This window comes from Mytilus galloprovincialis, chromosome 6 (assembly GCF_965363235.1).
Source record: "Mytilus galloprovincialis chromosome 6, xbMytGall1.hap1.1, whole genome shotgun sequence".
Classification (NCBI taxonomy): domain Eukaryota; kingdom Metazoa; phylum Mollusca; class Bivalvia; order Mytilida; family Mytilidae; genus Mytilus; species Mytilus galloprovincialis.
The window spans coordinates 70,330,944-70,352,531 of record NC_134843.1 but is presented as its reverse complement, the minus strand read 5'-3'; the positions used below and the strand labels follow the sequence as shown (position 1 = coordinate 70,352,531).

At 32.9% G+C, this 21,588-nt stretch overlaps 1 protein-coding gene across 3 annotated transcripts; it reads right to left on the bottom strand.

Annotated features, from left to right (window-relative positions):
* Positions 1-5,765: 5,765 nt before the first annotated feature.
* LOC143080210 (uncharacterized) lies at positions 5,766-18,281 on the bottom strand. Of its 3 annotated transcripts, none has more exons than XM_076255936.1 (6): positions 18,172-18,281; positions 9,943-10,025; positions 9,438-9,575; positions 8,697-8,837; positions 6,671-6,788; positions 5,766-6,158 (listed from the first exon to the last, which is right to left on the bottom strand). In XM_076255936.1, exons 2-6 carry the CDS (start codon positions 9,992-9,994, stop codon positions 5,936-5,938), a joined length of 672 nt encoding a protein of 223 aa, XP_076112051.1. In that variant the 5' UTR covers positions 9,995-10,025; positions 18,172-18,281; the 3' UTR covers positions 5,766-5,935. The 3 variants fall into 3 exon arrangements, with proteins under 3 accessions (XP_076112051.1, XP_076112049.1, XP_076112050.1); XM_076255934.1 differs by lacking the exon at positions 18,172-18,281 and adding an exon at positions 15,428-15,881; XM_076255935.1 differs by lacking the exon at positions 18,172-18,281 and adding an exon at positions 10,378-10,464.
* Positions 18,282-21,588: the final 3,307 nt, after the last annotated feature.

The following is a 21,588-nucleotide window of genomic DNA, read 5'->3' as shown; positions in this document are numbered from 1 at the left end:
GGTAAAACTATCACAGTTACAGAAACCACAACAAATGAAACTAGATTACCCTCTGTTATAGATCCAACGGGGGACTCAAACCACAGCGGAATGACTTCTCCTAGTGAAAGCCCTATTGTGGAAACTAGGAAAATGAATATGAGTCTTCTAGGGCCTAAAGCACAAATACATATAGGAACCATGGAATGTTCGAACCATGTACGAAACATCAAAGACTGCACAGGTCATCAAGGAAATGCAGCAATACAGGTATTTACCGGATTTGTAATCACATAAGCAACACGACGGGTGCCGCATGTGGAGCAGGATCTGCTTACCCTTCCGGAGCACCTGAGATCACCCCTAGTTTTTGGTGGGGTTCGTGTTGTTTATTCTTTAGTTTTCTATGTTGTGTCATGTGTACTATTGTTTTTCTGTTTGTCTTTTTTCATTTTTAGCCATGGCGTTGTCAGTTTGTTTTAGATTTATGAGTTTGACTGTCCCTTTGGTATCTTTCGTCCCCCTTTTTTTGAACATGTTTGAGCGAATGTCGTTGGACTGGCTCAGGAAAGACAAGAACAAATAGTGGAAACATCATCTTACACTCTGGAAACACTGACAGACATATTAATGGTGTAGCAATAATTATATGCAAAGAAAAGGCAAAAACACTACTAGAATGGGAACCAATCAGTGAAAGATTAGTAACAGCAAGATTTAACTCTGACTACTGTAAGCTTTCTATCATACAGTGATATGCACCAACAAATGATGCTGAAGATGAGACCAAGAATGATTTTTATGAACAGCTGCAGACTGCCATTTCTAAAGTACCTCAACATGACATGCTGGTAATAATGGGAGATCTTAATGCAAAAGTAGGATCGGACAACACTGATGCTGAACATGTAATGGGCAGACACGGTTGCGGGAATGAAAAATGAGAATGGTGAACGTGCTATCGATCTCTGTCTTTGTAATAAACTGGTGATAGGAGGGACCATCCTTCCACATAAAAACATCCATAAACTAACATGGAAATCACCTGATGGAAGAACAGTAAACCAGATTGACCACATACTGGTGAACAACAAGTGGCGTAGATCATTAAGAGATGTACGAGTACTTAGGGGTGCAGATGTAAATAGTGATCACTATCTATTGAAAGCTTCCATCAAACTAAAACTAAGAAAGGCACCTACTGAAAACCAGAATAGAAAGAGACTAGACACAGCAAGGTTGAAGTCACCACATGTCAAGAAAGCTTTTTGCTTAGAATTGAAAAACCCGTTTAGTGTGCTAGATAACTCTGATGATGAAGAAGATAGTGTACAAGAGAAGTGGGATAACATCAAAGATATTTATTTAAAGACGGCAGAAAAAACAGTTGGTCACAAAACAAAACAGAACAAAGACTGGTTAACATCTGACACCTGGCTAAAAAAAAATTGAAGAAAGAAAAACCATAAAACAGAAATCAGTAAATGCAAAGTCAAAAAGGTTACAAGATCAACTACAAGTAACATACAGAGAAAAAGACAAAGAGGTTAAAAGAAGTGCTAGAAAAGGCAAAAGACAATATCTGGAGGACCTAGCAAAAGAAGCAGAAAAGGCAGCCATTCTGGGAGAGTTGAGTACAGTTTACAAAATCACCAAACAACTCTGTGGAACATCAAATGCACAGACAGCACATGTAAACGACAAAAATGGCAAAGCATTGAAAACTGAAAGGGAACAAACAGAAAGGTGGGTCCAGCATTTCAAAGAGGTATTGAACTGCCCTGAGCCTGATATCTTAGCTAACCCTGAACCATCAGATGATGACTTAAACATCAACACAGAACCACCAACTATAGAAGAAGTAAGAAATGCCATTAAATCATTGAAGACAGGGAAGGCACCAGGCATCGATTCCATCCATGCAGAGATGTTAATGGCAGACATAGATACATCATCTAAGGTACTCCACAATATTTTCCTTGTCATCTGGAAAGAAGGGGACATTCCATCAGACTGGAGCAAAGGTCTGATTGTAAAATTACCAAAGAAAGGCAATCTACGCAACTGTGACAACTGGAGAGGGATTACATTAATTTCTGCCCCTAGTAAGGTATTTTGCAAAATTCTGCTAAAAAGAATTGATAAAATTGTGGATGAAAAGCTTAGAGAAGAAGAAGCAGGCTTTAGAAGAGGAAGAGGGTGCATTGACCAAATATTTACTCTGAGGAACATCATCGAGCAATGCATTGAATGGAACACACCACTTTTCATCAATTTCATTGACTTCAAAAAGGCCTTTGACAGTGTACATAGAGAAACTCTTTGGAAAATTGTGAAATCGTATGGCATTCCACCAAAAATTTGCTGATAATAAAAGCCTTCTACAACAGCTTTGAATGCAGTGTCATCCTTGATAGCTCTATCTCAGACTCATTTGAAGTTAAATCTGGTGTAAGACAGGGATGTATTATGTCACCAATCCTATTTTTACTGGCCATTGGCTGGATACAAAGACATACAAAATCAGACAAAAAAAGGGGTATCCAGTGGACCATGTTTAACCAGCTAGAAGACCTTTGATTTTGCTGATGACTTAGCCATATTATCAATAACAAGTGAACACCTACAAGAGAAGACCAACATACTTAACAACTATGCAAAGCAAACTGGTCTGAATGTCAATGCCAAGAAGACCAAGGTAATGTCAATTAACACCAGAAATACAACACCAATAACAATCAATGATCTGCCAGTGGACAGTGTTGAATATTTCACTTACCTTGGAAGCATCATAAGTAAAGATAATGGAACAGGAAAGGATATAAAGGCAAGACTATCTAAGGCACGTGCAACATTTGCAAGACTTCATACTATCTGGAAGTCCAACCAGTACAGTTTAAGGACCAAACTGCGAATTTACAACAGCAATGTAAAATCTGTCTTGCTGTATGGTTCAGAAACTTGGCGTTATTTGTTAGTTAGTGACCTTCAAAAATTAGATGCATACCATACCAGCTGCCTAAGAAAGATCAACAGAATATTCTGGCCAAATAAGATCAGCAACAAGAGCATTTTGGAGAAATGTAATGCTAAGAGCATAACAGCAGAAATTAAACAACGAAGGTTTAGATGGTTAGGCCATGTACTGAGAATGCCACAACACCGCACACCAAAAACAGCTCTGTATTGGACACCACCAGGATAAAGGAAACCAGGGAGACATAGAATCACCTGACGAAGAACTGTTACTGCAGAATTAGAAGCTATGGGTTACACCTGGGGCAAAGCCCAGTACATTGATAAGGACAGAGATAAGTGGAGGCAGTTTGTTGTGGCCTTATGTCCCACTGGGGATGAAGAGGATAAGTAAAGTAAGTATATTTGTTTTTCGTTCATTTTTTTTACATAAATAAGGCCATTAGTTTTCTCGTTTGAATTGTTTTACATTGTCTTATCGGGGCCTTTTATAGCTGACTATGCGGTATGGGCTTTGCTAATTGTTGAAGGCCGTACGGTGACCTATAGTTGTTAATGATGTTTGTGTCATTTTGGTTTTTTGTGGATAGTTGTCTCATTGGCAATCATATCACATCTTCTTTTTTATATTTGCTGTATTTGGTAGCATTTTAAGGAATTTGAGCAATGCACTTCAACTTTGTATTTAATTTGGACTTTTTAAATTTTCTTTATTCGAGCTTCCCTAATGAGTCTTTGTAAACGAAGTCTGGCGCATATACACAATTTCAATTTAGGTATCGACGATCAGTTTATTTTTATCAGCAATGTCTCGGACAAGTTTAAACAATAGTGTCGAGTTGGAAATATTCATTATACAGAATATTGCATGTCTTACATTTCTGTAAAATGGAATGTGGATATTATCTCTTGTATCGTAAAGTTTTGTTTTCAACCAACCGTCATTGTCAACTTTTAGATGTAAGTCAAGATATGATGTATAAAACTCTGTTCTTTTTTTTAAGGGTAAAGAAAAAAAATGATATAATCTAATAGTTTGAAAAGTGTTATTTCAAACAATAATTTGAAGGCAAACAATAGAAGATCATTGTTAGGAAAAATCATTTTAAGAAAGACAATACTTAAGGTGTTTACTAGATCAAAGGAGGGGACAAAGACACCAAAAGGACAGTCAAACTCATAGATCGAAAATAAACCGACAACGCCATGGCTAAAAAAGAAAAAGACAAACAATAGTACACAAGACAAAAAGTAGAAAAGTAAGGACTAAGCAACACGAGTCCCACCAAAACAGGAGGTGCTCCCGATAAACGATCCTGCTCAACAAGCGACACCCGTCGTGTTGATTATGTAATTACAAATCCGGTAAATAGTCCATTTAGATAACTTTTTCCAGCGTAGACTCTGATCTTATAAACTATTAATATTAAAAACATATATATAATAGTTCATTTTAAGAAAGATGAACAATCTACTTTCTACTATACATTATTTACTATGTTAAAAGCCCAGATGAAGCTGACAAGAAAAGACATAACTAAACCAACTGAAACTATATTTTTATTTATCCTACTGGATTGAGTTGTATATGGAGCTGGTCACAAAGCTGGCGGTGCTGTAAGATGTCTATAAGCATGGGTTCGAATATCGCTGGTACAGATAATTTGCTAACGAAAATTTTCAGATCCAATATCTTTGGCAGTAATTTTTTTTTTATTCAATTTTTAACCGATTTTTCTAATATGACATTTGAATGTACACAAGGAATCTTTCCAATTTAAAATACACCATCATAGCAAAATGACTTGAGCGTGTATATAAAGGTAAGATCTTTGTCTAGCTTGATTGCTTTCTTAATCGTACAATCATTATTAGGTTAGATTTACTACATTTTTTTCGGAGTAGTGTAGTCCTGCATACATAGATAGGTTCTATATCGGAATAGGTTGATTTGGCTAGCGACCAAACTAGGTTTAACCCATATTTGTTTTAAATGTTCTATATCAAGAAAGAAAAATGGCAGTTGTTATCTTATAGTTCGTTCCTGTGAGGTTTGCATTGTCGTGTAGTTTTGTTGCACCTCAAGGTTTCTGTTGTTTTGTTGTTTTCCTCTTATAGTTGATGTGTTCTCTCCGGCTTTAGTTATTCAATATGCTTGCTATTTAAGTACCAAATGGTTACGACAAAGTTTTATGTTTTTAATAATCATCATTTGTTGATATCAAAGACTAAAAGCAGAATACGTGCACTGTACTAGTATTCACAAAATTACCGTTCAAATAAATTAAAATGAATAACTTGGTTTTCCCGTTTGAATGGTTTTACGCTAGTAATTTTGGGACCCGTTATAGCTTGTTGTTCGGTGTGAGCCAAGGCTCCGTGTTGAAGGCCGTACTTTAACCTATAATGGTTTACTTTTTAAATTGTTATGTGGATGGAGAGTTGTCTCATTGGCACTCACACCACATCTTCCTATATCTAAGTACACAAATCAATTGCTTGATCAAAATTACTTAACATAACTGTTATTTTTTTTTCTGTCTGTACATATTTAGTAATATTATGCTGTGTTGTCCTTTTTAACGTTTATTTTATCTGTTTTTACCAAAAAGCAGGGAAAAAACAAAACCTCAGATAGTTCCGATAAATATAAAAGATATAAAAGTTGAGGTATAAAATAAAAATGAATATGGGAAAACAATAAATGGGATAATACACACAGCATAAAGTGTAGTTGTACGGCTGTAAACTTGATTTGAATTACGTGACAACAAAACAAAATTGACTAGAGAAGAAGTTAAGACATAACATTCGCTGCATGACTTTAATACACATCATCTTTTCAAATAAGCAAATCAGTGTAGGTTAGTTTAACTATGGAACTCGCATTTTTATTTTTTTTTTAAAACAAATGAAAAATAAAGAACGCAGAAGTTAGGAGAAATAAATTCTGTCAGAAATAAATATATGCTGCATGAGTTTATGAATAATAGCAGTAATACACCCCTATATTCCTGCCAGTTGCAATAGATGGGTAGTTTCCAGACCAGCTGTTTTTGTTATTTTTATCTTCGTCATCAGTCTTGATATATTCTTCGCTGACATTCATTCCTTTAACCTGCTGACAAGCGCTTGATTTTTTCACAAGATAGAATGGCTTAGACGTGGGAAGATCTATCGGAGTATTAGTCGATCTATCAGTTCTGAGAATGAATAGAAAAGCATATCAATATGACAATAAAATGTCTATATTTATTTGAAGACATATATACATTTTGTATTTGACTAATTATAAGTAAACTTTTAGCTTCATGGAAAAATTTTCAGTAAGTTTTTAGCTTAAGTTATCTCTTAACTTCGTTGACATAATGTAAGTAAACTCTTTATAGCTTGTTATTCGGTGTGAGCCAGAGCTCCGTGTTGAAGACCTATAATGGTTTACTTTTATAAATTGTTATTTGGATGGAGAGTTGTCTCATTGGCACTCATACCACATCTTCCTATATCTATTTGAGCTTTATTGACTAATTACGAGTTATCTTCTAGCTTCATTGACGCATTTTAAGTTTACTTTTTGCTTCAATGGCTTATAATCAGTTATGTTTTGTTTCATTAACTGATTATAAGTCAATTTTTAGCTTCATGAAACCAATCAAAGTTAACTTTAAACCTCGTTGACTTAAATGATATGATCATCACATTCTAGTCATGTTACCTGCAACAGTATTGTATATCTGTATTTCTGCCATAATCTCCATCAGGCAAAGTTCCACCAAATGCATTTTCATTACCAGAATCTTCGTCATCCCAATGAACATGTCCGTTTGCAAATCCTAAATAATATTAAAAATATTAAAATTGTTATTGCATAAATCCTAAATTATCAGCACTTTTCGTGAACATTGAATGATGTCACCGTGTGACTGACATTTAAAAGTTAGCAAAACCCATACTGTATATAGTAAGTTATACAAGTGTAAGAAATGTAGATTGTAAACCAATTCATAATAGAGAAGTAACTGGGGATTTTTGTCCTCAGTGCCCTTCAACTTCGCATTTTATTAAGCCGTTTAAAATTTTTGGTTAGATTCGAGCGTTACTGATGAGTCTTTTGTAAACGAAACGCGCGTCTGGCGCAAATACTTAATTTCCATCCTGGCATCTATGATAAGTTTATGTACAAACCAATAAACCAATAAACGAACACAAATATAATACACAACAACAAACGACAACCACTGCATTTCAGGCTCCTGACTTTGGACAAGCACATAGACAATGCGACAGGTACATGTTTGTTTGCGCCAAACCCTTTACCTTACCTGAACAGTGGTGTAACAGAACAGCATATAAACAAACTACCAGTTGAAAATGAACTAAATGATTAGATTGATATAAAGAACACAAAAAAAAACAAAAAAACAAAAAAAGACATAAGTACAAATTTGAGAGCACTCACAGTAACTGAGAGCTAGTTTAAAGCCACGTTTTAGATTGGGAATTACCATTTACGCCGTCTGGTCTTTTAAGAACTGAGCGTGGCTATTCCCGTATATGACTGTTTTGTTAAGTGTAAATAAACCATCATAGATACCAGGACCAAATTTTGTATATACACTCACATTGCTATTAGACATTCAAATACTTAGTTACGATGTTACATTTTGTAATTCTGGTTTGATATTATTTTATGTCTTATCGTTTGTGGTTTTTGCTCTATTTGTATTATTTTATAGGTAGGTAGGAGAAAAGATAATTAATCATCGATTTAATTTATATGATTTTAGTTTAGAGTTACTCTATGCATCGGATTTATTGGTTTTACACAGTTTGATTTAGATGAAAAACCGCCGTTTATATACAAATCATTACAACATTACTAACACAATAACATATCAACATTATTGCAGTGGTGACCACTGGTTAAGAAATACGTCAAATAGCACCGTTACAAACTTAATCTCAAATCTATATTCCATTTTTAGAATTTCAACTGTGACGGCACGATTTACGGTGTTTATACATTCGTGTGCCACACAATTGATAATTCTATGGTGTTGTATTTGTGTTCTGTTGTAGATTGATTAATAAGTGTTTGTTGTAATTCTATAGTTTACCTATTAAAGTGAAGTACATGTATTAAATTATTTATTTATGTATTTCTGTACGGGACATTTTAAATGTGGGTTGATTCCACTTTTATGACAAAGTTTATTATACCGTTAAAATGACAACATTATATGACAGGATTGCAATACAAATAAATGCAAGAACTCTAAGGAACAGATTTTCAAATAACCAGAGACGCTTTAAAGAAAATACGTTCAACATGAATATTTAATATTGACAATTCTTTCTGGTTCACTATGGTTAACAATAATTGTAAATATTTCATTATTCAACACTAAATTTTATTTTTGATGGCAATTTTTCTTTTTTTATATTTTCTACTGACATCTTTACCGAAAATAAATGTACAAGTATTTGTACTAAAATTACATCCAAGATAGAATTGCGCCGAATAGAATTTTTTGGATTTGAATGACACAGTCTTATATTTTTTTTTAAATGGAAACTAAAATAATGCTTATCATTTAATAAACTTTGCAGCTTAATAATGCCGTGATACTGTGGATCTTGTTTCATTGGAAACGGCAACATTTCTTAGTTAAAACATTTTGAGTGAATTTCAATAGAAAGAATTCTCTCCGTATCCCCCTGTCCCATGCAGACAGACAAACCTTTGGGACACTTTCCTCCCTTCCTTAAGATGCAATAAGTTCCTTTTGGCCATTGCACTATTTTCCATGTGGTCCAATCTGTAACCTTCTCTTCTTTAATCTTTGAACAGTAATATGTTTTTATGTTCTTACCAAAACTTCCTAAAATGATCATTAGAAAAAAGAGAAATAATAACTAAACATTTAGCATGTTGGAAAATTGTTTATTATATTATTTTATTCCTACGACGTTGTTTTACAGCACTTGCAATCTGTAAGCTGATTTATCGTAATTTTGAAATTACACTTAAAATGTAGGTTATATAAGTGATGGAAGTCAACTCAAATTAAAAGAGTTGCGAATACTTTCAGTGATTATATCAACGATACCATTTTTTTTGGCACTTCATGCCAATTTCGACAAAACATGTCTTCTCGTGATGCACGAGGCCGAAACAATTAACATTCAAAACTTATTCAGGTAAGGATGAGCTGATAAAATAGAAAAGGACAAAAATTATTGCAAAAAGCGGGAAAGGAATATAAGTGTTGCATTACTTTATTTCATCCGTGCGTCACTTATGACTCCAGCGTACAAAATTTAAATTCTGGTATATATAATTTTGAAGTAAGAAAGACATGCAAGGAATAGATATTTGGAAGTAAAGTAAAACCATGCATAGTTACCATGCTTAATAATCAAGTAATGTTTCATACTTTAATTTCATGAATATTATTTCTAGTAAATCAATAAACAATTACCAGAAAAATGGTGACCACTGGACAATGCGTTTTTGTTATTCTTATCTTCGTTGTCCTGATATCGCCATCCTTCGGCCCATCCGGGTGGACAGCCTAAGTTAGGCTTTACTAAAGTATATTTCCCATGTGGCCACGATACTGCAAGAAACAATAAATTATTCGATATATCATTACGTAAACAAAAATATATTTTCATTCATTCATAATTACCAGCATATCATATACAAAAGGTGATTCAATATCTGTGTGTTTGTATTGAAAACCAATTAACCATGTATAAAAAAAACCAAACATTTATTTCTTTGTATATGCATTCTATATGTTGAAAATGACATATTAAATGATAACCAGATACAAACGTAAAAATGAAACAGAATGCAAATGGCCAAACAAATCCCACTTCCTATATCTTTCATCTAAAATGTTTGAAACATAACAACCTACAATCCATAGCTTTATCATAATACATATTGATTTTGAAAACCTAAGATTAAAGCTTATTTACCTGCATGGACACAAGCAACCACAAGGAATAATGCCAAGGTAGTCTGCATCATTGTATACTGTCACTTCTGGTCAGATGAAATGCTTTAAAATATAAAGATACGAGTTTTAAAAATACGAAATAAAACACTTAAATTATATAATTTATGCTTGTTGCATACCGGATAGACATGCACCTTACTGCCTATTGTGCATATCTTGGAATTTCGTAAAAAAAACTTGAAATAAAACCGGTATTTATTGTTACGAAAGCTGCTTCAGCAACAGTGTTTGCATGACACCATGATGTTGATAGTGAAAGCGGTATATTATCAGAGTTGGGTTTCTGACTGTTATCTGAGTTGTCGGATGCTGGGTTGTATGTACTGACGTTTGCCTGTTATGGTTGTACTTAACCAACAGCACACCTTACGGACTATTGAGTATGGGTAAGGGCCTGAAAACAGTTATAACAAACACAGTGAAGTTGGTTTTATTTGTTATATCTTCTAAAGCGCATTCGATAATCATATATATTTTACACAATATAATAGTATATAATACAAATAATAGAAACATATAATTCATATAAATGATCAAATAGTATCTATAGTATACAAATTTTATGTAAATGCATGAGCATATGCATTTAAACTGACGAACACGTCTGCTTATAATATTTCTTATAAATAAAAGCTTATTTAGCATTCAAATATATGAGCAATATGCGGACTAATCTTAAATATATGAGCAAGATGCGGACTAATCTTAAATCTATGAGCATAATGCGAGACCGACTATTTGAACCTAACAGAGCATAAAGCACGTGCCGAACAGCATAAAATAATGAGTATATAATATTTTGACTAGGGGGATGTACATATGTAAGAACATATTGAGATCTGGTATCTTTCGAAATATAAACATGGTAGAGCATATATATGGCGCTTGTAAAAGCTTAAACTATAAACCTATCAACCCAAATATAATCAATTCCGACAATGAGCATTGGTTGAGAAATATTCGAAATCGAGACTAAACTTAGCATTACGAAACTAATCGCGAATATGCAAATAATATAAATATGAAACAATATAATATGAATTGGGGAAAACTAGCTATTAAAATATACGAGCTTGCTTTGTAACAAAAATTCATGACTCATAATAAAATAGGACTAAACGACAAGAATAGTTTACGATAAATAATTTCTTATTAAATTAACCTACACATGTGAAAATTACGCATAACGCGTTTATTAAAATAATCAATATCTTATCCTTGCGGAACTGACCTTAAATTGTATTAAGTATGAACAAGCGATAAGTCAAAATTATCATTTCCAACATGCGAGCGTAAAACTTAATTCTATAACGCGTTTAAAAATACCCTTGAGTACAGAAAGTTTGTGAAGAATAAACCAACCTTTTTTTTTTTAACATATATACATCTATTTACACTGATCGAGAAATCAACTTTACTAAAATAAAATGGAAATGAAACTTAACGAAGTTTCATGATGCAATTAAATTATATATAAATATACTAAATAAATAAATGATTTGGAAAATACGTTGAAGGTATAAAAAGTCATGAGAATTCCGAATGCAATAAGGTTCTATCCGGGCACTCTGGTTCTAAACCCTGGTTCCATCTGGGTTGTTTGGTTCTGAACCTTGGTTCTTTGGTTCGAAACCATGGTAACTGGTTCAACATCCGGGTTGTTTGGTTATAGCAACCCGAATTCCTGGTTCCATCTGGGTTCTTTTCTAGATTATTCTAATGTTCCCGTTGAACTTGAAGAAGATAACCACAAGTATCCGAATAAAAAGGTAAAGTAGGTCAAAGACGCTAAAATTGTTTTCTAACATTAAACATTTCAGGATCGACGGTTAAAGAAGCTGTAAGGTATTTATTTTTTCATTCTAATGATTAGGAAACTAGATAAAAATAAAGCATCGTTTAGATTTTAAAAATAAATCGAAATGGTTCATTATATCGAACATTATTTTATTTAATTCAGTCGTTCTGTTTTTATTTATTTCCTTTAATATTTCTAGACGTTTTAAAACAACAAAATTTGGAGACCTGTCGTTCAATTGGCCAACGATATATGCATCTAGCCACTTCACCAGTTGACGACTTGCATATATATTTAAATGCACATTTAAAGTTCGAATGCATTTTATTTAATAGTTGCTTTGTAATTATATCAGATTTGATAGAAATACGTGTGAAGTATATAATATGTAACAAATCGTTTTGTTCAAAACGGAATCTTAAAAGACATATAAAAAGAAAGTGATGATCAATTTAAGTTTAATTGAAAATAAGTTATACAATATAACAAAAATGTATATGTACAATAAATTTGTCAAATTTTATACTACTTGTGAAATTAAGGCATGCATATAATCATTATAGGCCAAAAAGAATCAAATCAAAATGAAGATTGCATATTTTTATAATAAAATTGTGTGTGTGTGTGTGTGTGTGTGTTAATGACAGTGCTGGTGGAATGAGTAGCACCATCACACTAGTCAGAACTTCTGTGTTGGTACCATAGAAAAGGAACATAAACTGTGGAGTTACTCTAGTCCGTTCGTCCCGAACGTCAAAATAAAGGGTTCCGTTGTTTAACTTTAGTGGCCTCAATCAAATACTACAAAACTTATACACAAAATAAAAAGAAGATGTGTCATGAGTGCCAATAAGAACACTCCACAAAAGACTAAATGATACAGAAATTAAAAGCTATAAGTCACCCTACGGCCTTCGACAATGAGCAAAGTCCGTACCGCATAGTCAGTTATAAAAAGCACCGAGAAAAGAAACGGACAAATTATGTACAAAAAATGAACAAAAACAAATATGTAACACATAAACAAACGACAATTCATGAATTAGAGTCTTCTGACTTGGGACAGGTACATACAAACAGAATGCGGCGGATTAAACATGCTAGCAGGATCCCCACCCTTCACCTCATGTGGCATGAGCGCAAAAGAAGAACTCTCCACAAGAGACCAGGTAACACAGAAATTAACAACTATATGTCACCATACGGCTTTCAACAATGAGCAAATAGGTATAGAAGATGTTGTATGAGTGCCAATGAGACAAATCTCTATATCCAAATAACAATTTATAAAAGTAAACCATTATAGGTCAATGTACGGCCTTCATACGGAGCCTTGGATCTCACCGAACCACAAGCTATAAAGGGCCCAAAAACTACTAGTGTAAAACAATTCAATGGAGAAAACCAACGGTCTAATCTAAATAAAAAAACGAGAAATGAGAAAAACGTATAAATTTCACAAACAAAGGATAACTACTGTACATCAGAATCCTGACTTAGGACAGATGCAAACATTTGCAGCCGGATGAAACATTATTATAACATCACAACATAGAAAAAAACACGATAAAACGAAATTCAAACGATGGCACATGCATACTAAATAGGGCGGGGTTGAACATGTTAGCGGGGTCTTCACCATCTCCCTAACCTGGGACAATGGTTATTTCCACATACAAAAAAAATAATTTGAAATTTGGTAGCGTCACTTTTACCGTTCAAGAGTTATCATGTTCCTTTAAAACATAGAAAATGCTGAATTTGCGTTTTCGTTCTTTTGAATAAGTTTGACTCAATCAAATTTTATAAACCTTATACGTAATGCGTATTACCCCATAACACAGCTCTATCAAGTTCGATATTGGGTGGTGTTACTGTTCAAGAGTTATTAGATATAAGAAGTTGATACTATAGTACTAATGATACAGATATCAACACGTAGACTAAAGATAGGAAAGATCATGCTTAATCTGTTGTTTCTGTTCTTTAACTTTAGTTTGCCTCAACCAAATGTTTTGAAACTTATACACAATGCTTATGGTCACTTACCAGTCAAAATTACGTGAATCCTGTTTCTATATGTGGAGTTTACTTGTGTCTTCTTTTCACAAGCAGGGGCATCTGTGGCCCATAGACATATTGTACATTTATTTCAGTAAACGGTTTATTTACTTCCTTTGGCTTCTACTTCTATTAGAATTGACTTGCATATTTTTTTCAGGATTGCGGTGCAGTTTGATAACAGACAGTGACCAGGATAAAAAAAGTGTTTCACTAGATTGAGCTCTTTGTCTAAGTGTACTTTAAAGGTTCTTCGCACTGAGTTCAGTTTATTGATATGCGAATACCTTCATGTGATTTTAAAGATGTTTAAACAGACTATCCATATCAACATGTCCATCAAATGAAATCCAAGGTAAAATGATTGAACCATTTTGAATTATCAATCTATCACAACTTGCAGAGCAGTTATTTTTTCTAATTTTCACAGCAATAAAAAGATTTAGTTTTCATTTGATCAAAATATTCTTCATATCAAAAATTGAGAATGGAAATGTGAAATGTGTTTAAGAGACAGTAACATGACAAAAAAGCAAGAAGCAGTCAAAGGTCACCAATGGGTTTTTAACAAAGTGAGAAAATCCCTCGCCCGGCGGCGGACTTCAGATGGCCCCTTAACAAAATGTGTACTAGTTCAAACTCCAATACATAAAACAGATCTTACAATTAAAAATATATAAATATATCTAAATATTTAATATAGATATAAAAATATTAGATATGAGTGCAATCAGACGATTCTCCATATACTTCAAACAGAATATACAAGTTGTACAATGAGGGCAAAGGTCAAGATCATATAAAGTTTTGTGCCACAAGACTCACCATCTTATGACAATACATCTTCATGCTACATATTCAGAAGCAAGGTCAATTTAGAATTATACTTCTAGGTCAGGGTAATATACAAAGGAACACACTGTATCATGATGATACACCCACACTGCATAGGTCAAGAGTCAAAAAGTCATAGTCTGGTCAGGAGTTCCATGCCAAAAAAAACCCCACAAAGCAGTCCTGCACGAAATTTCATAACGTATCAATGTCTCATGGCATGATGCACTACACATGCCGAATACAGCAAACATAGGTCAGGGACAGAAACAGAAGACATGTATCTAAACTCAATAGAACAGTACTTGTATTTCAGGTCACTATATGCAAGTGCCTTCAACATAGAACATAAACTCTCGCAACAATTCAAAGTTAAAACGTCTTTTACAAAAGTTTGATTAGGATTTTTTGCAACGATTACCTTACCACTGTTAATCGAAAATCGGATCTTAAAACTAGGGTTTACCATTAATTTCTAACCTTACCATGTGATATTAATAGAAACACTTGATGTAGTCATGAAATTGAATATTTGCAATAGTACGACGAGAACAATACAAGACAGAGTAAGTAACAAATGAAAGTAATTATACATACGAACTTTTTATCACAATGCACAAACTAGGAACCGTAGTTTTCATTCATTTTATTCATTTAAAATGTACGCTCTCGTTATACAATGGAAATTAACGCTGTATATTTATATAAACGATCAATCTTGTAAAATAATAAATAAAAATACTTGACTCACCTGAAAACAGTTATAACAAACACAGTGAAGTTGGTTTTAGATGTTATATCTTCTAAAGCGCATTCGATAATGCCACTTTAGGGACCGAAATTCACTTGTTCGATTTTGCGTTACTGTTTCAGGTTCGACCAATCAGATTCGTTAAACAATCAAGCTATCTTAGTTACCCTGATATTTTGGGGTAAAAAGGGGCGTGGAAAGGTCTTTGCTGGACAGGACAAAGCACCCTAATTGACCAGGTTACCTAGACATAGGTTGTTTACACAACAACTTGTTTGTGTTTACCGGACAATGGAATTAGTAAAAAAACATGTCTGATTGTGTCCACTTAGCTTGTCGCTAAAACATCTTAAATTGATAAAAATAAAGCCTAACAAAGAGAAAATCTAAAGTAACAAATGCCAAAATAAATATCTGTTAGATTTGAAATTCTTATCTTAAATATATCGAGAATATGAAAATGATTTCCTTCAACAATAATGAACGATTATAAAACAAAAATACTTTTAATTAATACTGCAGCTTCGAAATGGACTTTAAATAAATAAAATATCTTAAACTTTTGCCTTTTTGCTGAAAACTAAATTTTCACCAAAATATAAAATGAGGTCTAAAATGACTCCATGACAACTCTTGAGTTTCTGACTGTTATCTGAGTTGTCGGATGCTGGGTTGTATGTACTGATGTTTGCCTGTTATGGTTGGACTTAACCAACAGCACACCTTACGGACTATTGAGTATGGGTAAGGGCCTGAAAACAGTTATAACAAACACAGTGAAGTTGGTTTTAGATGTTATATCTTCTAAAGCGCATTCGATAATTCAATATATTTTACACAATATAATAGTATATAATACAAATAATAGAAACATATAATTCATATAAATGATCAAATAGTATCTATAGTATACAAATTTTATGTAAATGCATGAGCATATGAATTTAAACTGACGAACACGTATGCTTATAATATTTCTTATAAATAAAAGCTTATTTAGCATTCAAATATATGAGCAAGATGCGGACTAATCTTAAATATATGAGCATAATGCGAGACCGACTATTTGAACCTAACAGAGCATAAAGCACGTGCCGAACAGCATAAACTAATGAGTATATAATATTTTGACTAGGGGGATGTACATATGTAAGAACATATTGAGATCTGGTATCTTTCGAAATATAAACATGGTAGAGCATATATATGGCGCTTGTAAAAGCTTAAACTATAAACCTATCAACCCAAATATAATCAATTCCGACAATGAGCATTGGTTGAGAAATATTCGAAATCGAGACTAAACTTAGCATTACGAAACTAATCGCGAATATGCAAATAATATAAATATGAAACAATATAATATGAATTGGGGAAAACTAGCTATTAAAATATACGAGCTTGCTTTGTAACAAAAATTCATGACTCATAATAAAATAGGACTAAACGACAAGAATAGTTTACGATAACTAATTTCTTATTAAATTAACCTACACATGTGAAAATTACGCATAACGCGTTTATTAAAATAATCAATATCTTATCCTTGCGGAACTGACCTTAAATTGTATTAAGTATGAACAAGCGATAAGTCAAAATTATCATTTCCAACATGCGAGCGTAAAACTTAATTCTATAACGCGTTTAAAAATACCCTTGAGTACAGAAAGTTTGTGAAGAATAAACCAACCTTTTTTTTTTTAACATATATACATCTATTTACACTGATCGAGAAATCAACTTTACTAAAAAAAAATGGAAATGAAACTTAACGAAGTTTCATGATGCAATTAAATAAAATAATAAATAAAAATACTTGACTCACCTGAAAACAGTTATAACAAACACAGTGAAGTTGGTTTTAGATGTTATATCTTCTAAAGCGCATTCGATAATGCCACTTTAGGGACCGAAATTCACTTGTTCGATTTTGCGTTACTGTTTCAGGTTTGACCAATCAGATTCGTTAAACAATCAAGCTATCTTAGTTACCCTGATATTTTGGGGTAAAAAGGGGCGTAGAAAGGTCTTTGCTGGACAGGACAAAGCACCCTAATTGACCAGGTTACCTAGACATAGGTTGTTTACACAACAACTTGTTTGTGTTTACCGGACAATGGAATTAGGAAAAAACATGTCTGATTGTGTCCACTTAGCTTGTCGCTAAAACATCTTAAATTGATAAAAATAAAGCCTAACAAAGAGAAAATCTAAAGTAACAAATGCCAAAATAAATATCTGTTAGATTTGAAATTCTTATCTTAAATATATCGAGAATATGAAAATGATTTCCTTCAACAATAATGAACGATTATAAAACAAAAATACTTTTAATTAATACTGCAGCTTCGAAATGGACTTTAAATAAATAAAATATCTTAAACTTTTGCCTTTTTGCTGAAAACTAAATTTTATAAATGAGGTCTAAAATGACTCCATGACAATATTATAAGCAATCTGTCAACTTAGTCTGTTGAAAAATATCATTCTTTTAATGTCAGTTCTGACTAAAAGCTCATGAACATGAAAACTACAAAAGTCTATGGCTACCAGATCGCATAAACAAAAATAAAAAATTAAATGATAAAATGGAATATTTTCGTTTTTTTTTTTACATTTTCCTTGTGGAAGAACAATGCAATACATACAAGAAAACCTAAGCTCTAACTATATATACCAATATATGCAAACATACTTGTTTGTGTTTACCGGACAATGGAAAATAACAATTAAGTTTGACTCACCCTAAATCACTTCTCTGCTTAATAGTTGATGAATTGATTTATACAACGCTATCGTCCAATCATTTTCCTTTATACTTGCGCGCACAACGTTGTCAATACTAATAAAGGATGAATAATAAACCAAATACATTTAAAAACAAGTGATTATGACTAATATAAAATAAATGATTTACAATAACATACACATACTCACTCCCCAAAACCAAAAATGCAGCACTATTGTTCACAATTATATCATATTGAACAGTTACTAGAAAACTGTTCATCATTATCCATAACTTGGATGGAACTAATGGATAATATGAATTGGGTCCACAACATATAAATGCAATACAATACAATACTTTAGTTGGACCACATCTCGAGTGTAAGTCTGCAGTATGGGACCCATACAAAAAATTACACATTATCAATCGAAATGGTGCAGCAAAGCACATCACGTTTGCAGATGGTCATAAGACACAGTTATTGTCCTTTGGTTTTCGTTGTCCCTAGTGTGAACAGTGTTTAACTTGATTTTTTTTAACATTTTCCCAATTTATCTTTTGATATTTAATCAAGGAATTATTAAGTAGGGGAATGATGAAATAACATGTGAAAAATAATTGGGTGCTGAATCTTTATGTTAAGTAGTGATTTTTCACGGTTAGATTTCTTTTTGATCTCTGAAAGCCTTATAGATGACATATGTGATATAAACATTGGCAATAGCTACAGATCTGACCATTCACCAGTAATTTTGACTTTAAAGATAAATGAGTTTATAAAAGGCAGAGGCCTCTGGAAATTCAACAACTCTCTCCTTCAAGATTCTGAATATGTAAAATTAATTAAAAAAAAACAATTATTAGTACAGTTGAGCAATATGCTGTGCTAGGTTATAACAGAGATGCTTTAAACAGTATTATTGATAATTTTGATATACAATTTACAATCAGTGACCAATTATTTTTTGAATAAAGAAAGGCAACACTTCTCAATGAGATCAGAGGTAAGACTATTTCTATATTTTAATCTGCCGCAACACCGAAGTGCCTAGTGTTGGGCGAAACAGGTTTATATAGTACTTTCGTTAGCAATAAACTGAGGCCCATGTAAGTTATTTGTTTAATACTTTTGTTATAGCTTATAATAATTTCTTAATAAATTTCCTTCTTTTCTCCTCACATTTTTGTTGTTGGAAACACCCAACTGACCGCTATTTAATATACATGGACATCACATATTTTGTTTGATGTATTATTCAATAATTCGTAACTGGATAAGGTTCAATCCATATATCAATTGATTTATCTGTGTACTCGATTTGACCGAAGAAAAGTTGCATAACAAACTTGTAAAGTGTTTGACTTAGCTTGAGGCTTGACATGTAATATTGACCTTTAAACAACATTTATCTATAGTGACCGTTATAACGTAACTAACTTTATTAAGTATATTTGCTAAATGAATTTAATCAATTCTTTACAACTTTAGTTCAAAGTCGCTTTAATGTAAAATATTCTCAAATTATGGATTGTCCATTTTACCAAAAATAAAGTAAAATTTATTTCCTCACAATAATATAATGCATGTCAATTATCATTTTTGATATGGGGAAGGCGCTATACCTTAAATGCCAGCTATATACCAAGACTATGTCCTATGTATTGATTGATTTTTGATTGCTTAACGTCCAGTGGCAAATATATCATTATCCTTCATAAACCATGATTTAGTCCGGATCCGATTTCCTGTCAATTTATTACAGCACAGAAAACCAACAATGCTATTTTAAAACTGATATTGAATATTTTACACGAAGAAGTAAACTTCATTACTGAACAATTTATTCAATTTATTTATGTTAGATAAATAATGGTATTACGCTAATATCAACAATGATACAACTTTAAAAAAAGAACAAAGTTTATATTACCTCCACGTAGCACGTATTCTATCAAACAAAAAGTAACATCACAAAAATACTGAACTCCGAGGAAATTTCTAAAGGCAATAGCCAACAATATTTTCATACGCCCGTAAACATTTGATTGGACGTAGTATGGTATACAAATGTCCGGCGTCCGGCTGTCCGTCGTAAATATGGTACAGTATATCATATTATCCTAATGTCATTAAACTTAACATGGTTCTTTTTTCAGGATGGTTAAACGATCTGTATTCAAATTTTATTTATAAGGATAAGGAATGAGTCAGGATATACTTCCAATAACTTCCTGTACCACCCCGTGTTATTTTAAAAAAACATGCATTATGTTTTTTTTTCATTAGACTACGGGCGTATCATGAGCTTGTAGCGCAGATGTTTATTCTTTACTTTTTTTCTTACAAATACACTATAGAAATGACGGAATGAGAGCAAATACAATGCAATTTCCGATATAGTTAATATTTCCGAATGGCATACTGATAAAATTGAGAAAGGAAATGGTGAATATGTCAAAGCGACAACCACCCGACCATAGAGCAAACAACAGCCGAAGGCAACCAATGGGTCTTCAATGTAGCGAGAATTCCCGCACCCGTAGGTGTCCTTCAGCTGGCCCCTAAAATATGCATAATAGTACAGTGATAATGGACGTCATACTAAACTCCGAATTATACACAAGAAACTTAAATTGAAAATCATACAAGACTAACAAAGGCCAGAGGCTCCTGACTTGGGACAGGCGCAAAATTGCGGCGGGGTTAAACATGTTTATGAGATCTCAACCCTCCCCCTATACCTCTAGCCAATGTAGAAAAGTAAAAGAATAACAATACGCACATTAAAATTCAGTTCAAGAGAAGTCCGAGTCTGATGTCAAAAGATGTAACAAAAGAAAATAAATAAAATGACAATAATACATAAATAACAACAGACTACTAGCAGTTAACTGACATGCCAGCTCCAGACCTCAATTAAACTGATTGAAAGATTATGTCTTCATCATATGAATATCAGGTACAATCCCTCCCGTTAGGGGTTTAGTATCATACTATCATAAAATATATGAGAAGAACATAACCCGTGTCATGCCAACAACTGTTTTTTTTTTAAGAAATAAATGTGTTTAGTTCCGATGCAAAGACCCTATCAGTGAATCAATGTTAAAGCCAAAATATGCAATCTTTAATGACCTGACAACAGTATCGTAACTATATCCCCTTTTAATAAGTCTTTTTAAAGGTTTTGTTAGTTTCTGAGGAGAATACTGACATTTTTGTGCTTTATAAAGAATATTTCCATAAAATTTTGGATGTGAAATACCTGAACGTATAAGATGTTTGCATGTTGAGTTATATTTACGAATTATTTCCTTATACCGGTGATAAAATTTAGTAAATGTTTTGACCAGTTTGTGATGTCGAAAACCCTGGTGTAATAATTTTTCAGTAATACATAAATTTCTCTCGCTAAAATCTAATACATTG

Bases quoted from the DNA above. Each gene is read 5' to 3' on its own strand.
- LOC143080210 (XM_076255936.1), bottom strand. From the start codon at position 9,994: ATGATGCAGACTACCTTGGCATTATTCCTTGTGGTTGCTTGTGTCCAT. The intron at 8,838-9,437 runs GTAATTGTTTAT...TGATCATTTTAG, and splicing joins CAGTGGTCACCATTTTTCTG to GAAGTTTTGGTAAGAACATA. The intron at 6,159-6,670 runs GTAACATGACTA...ATTCATTCTCAG, and splicing joins GATATACAATACTGTTGCAG to AACTGATAGATCGACTAATA.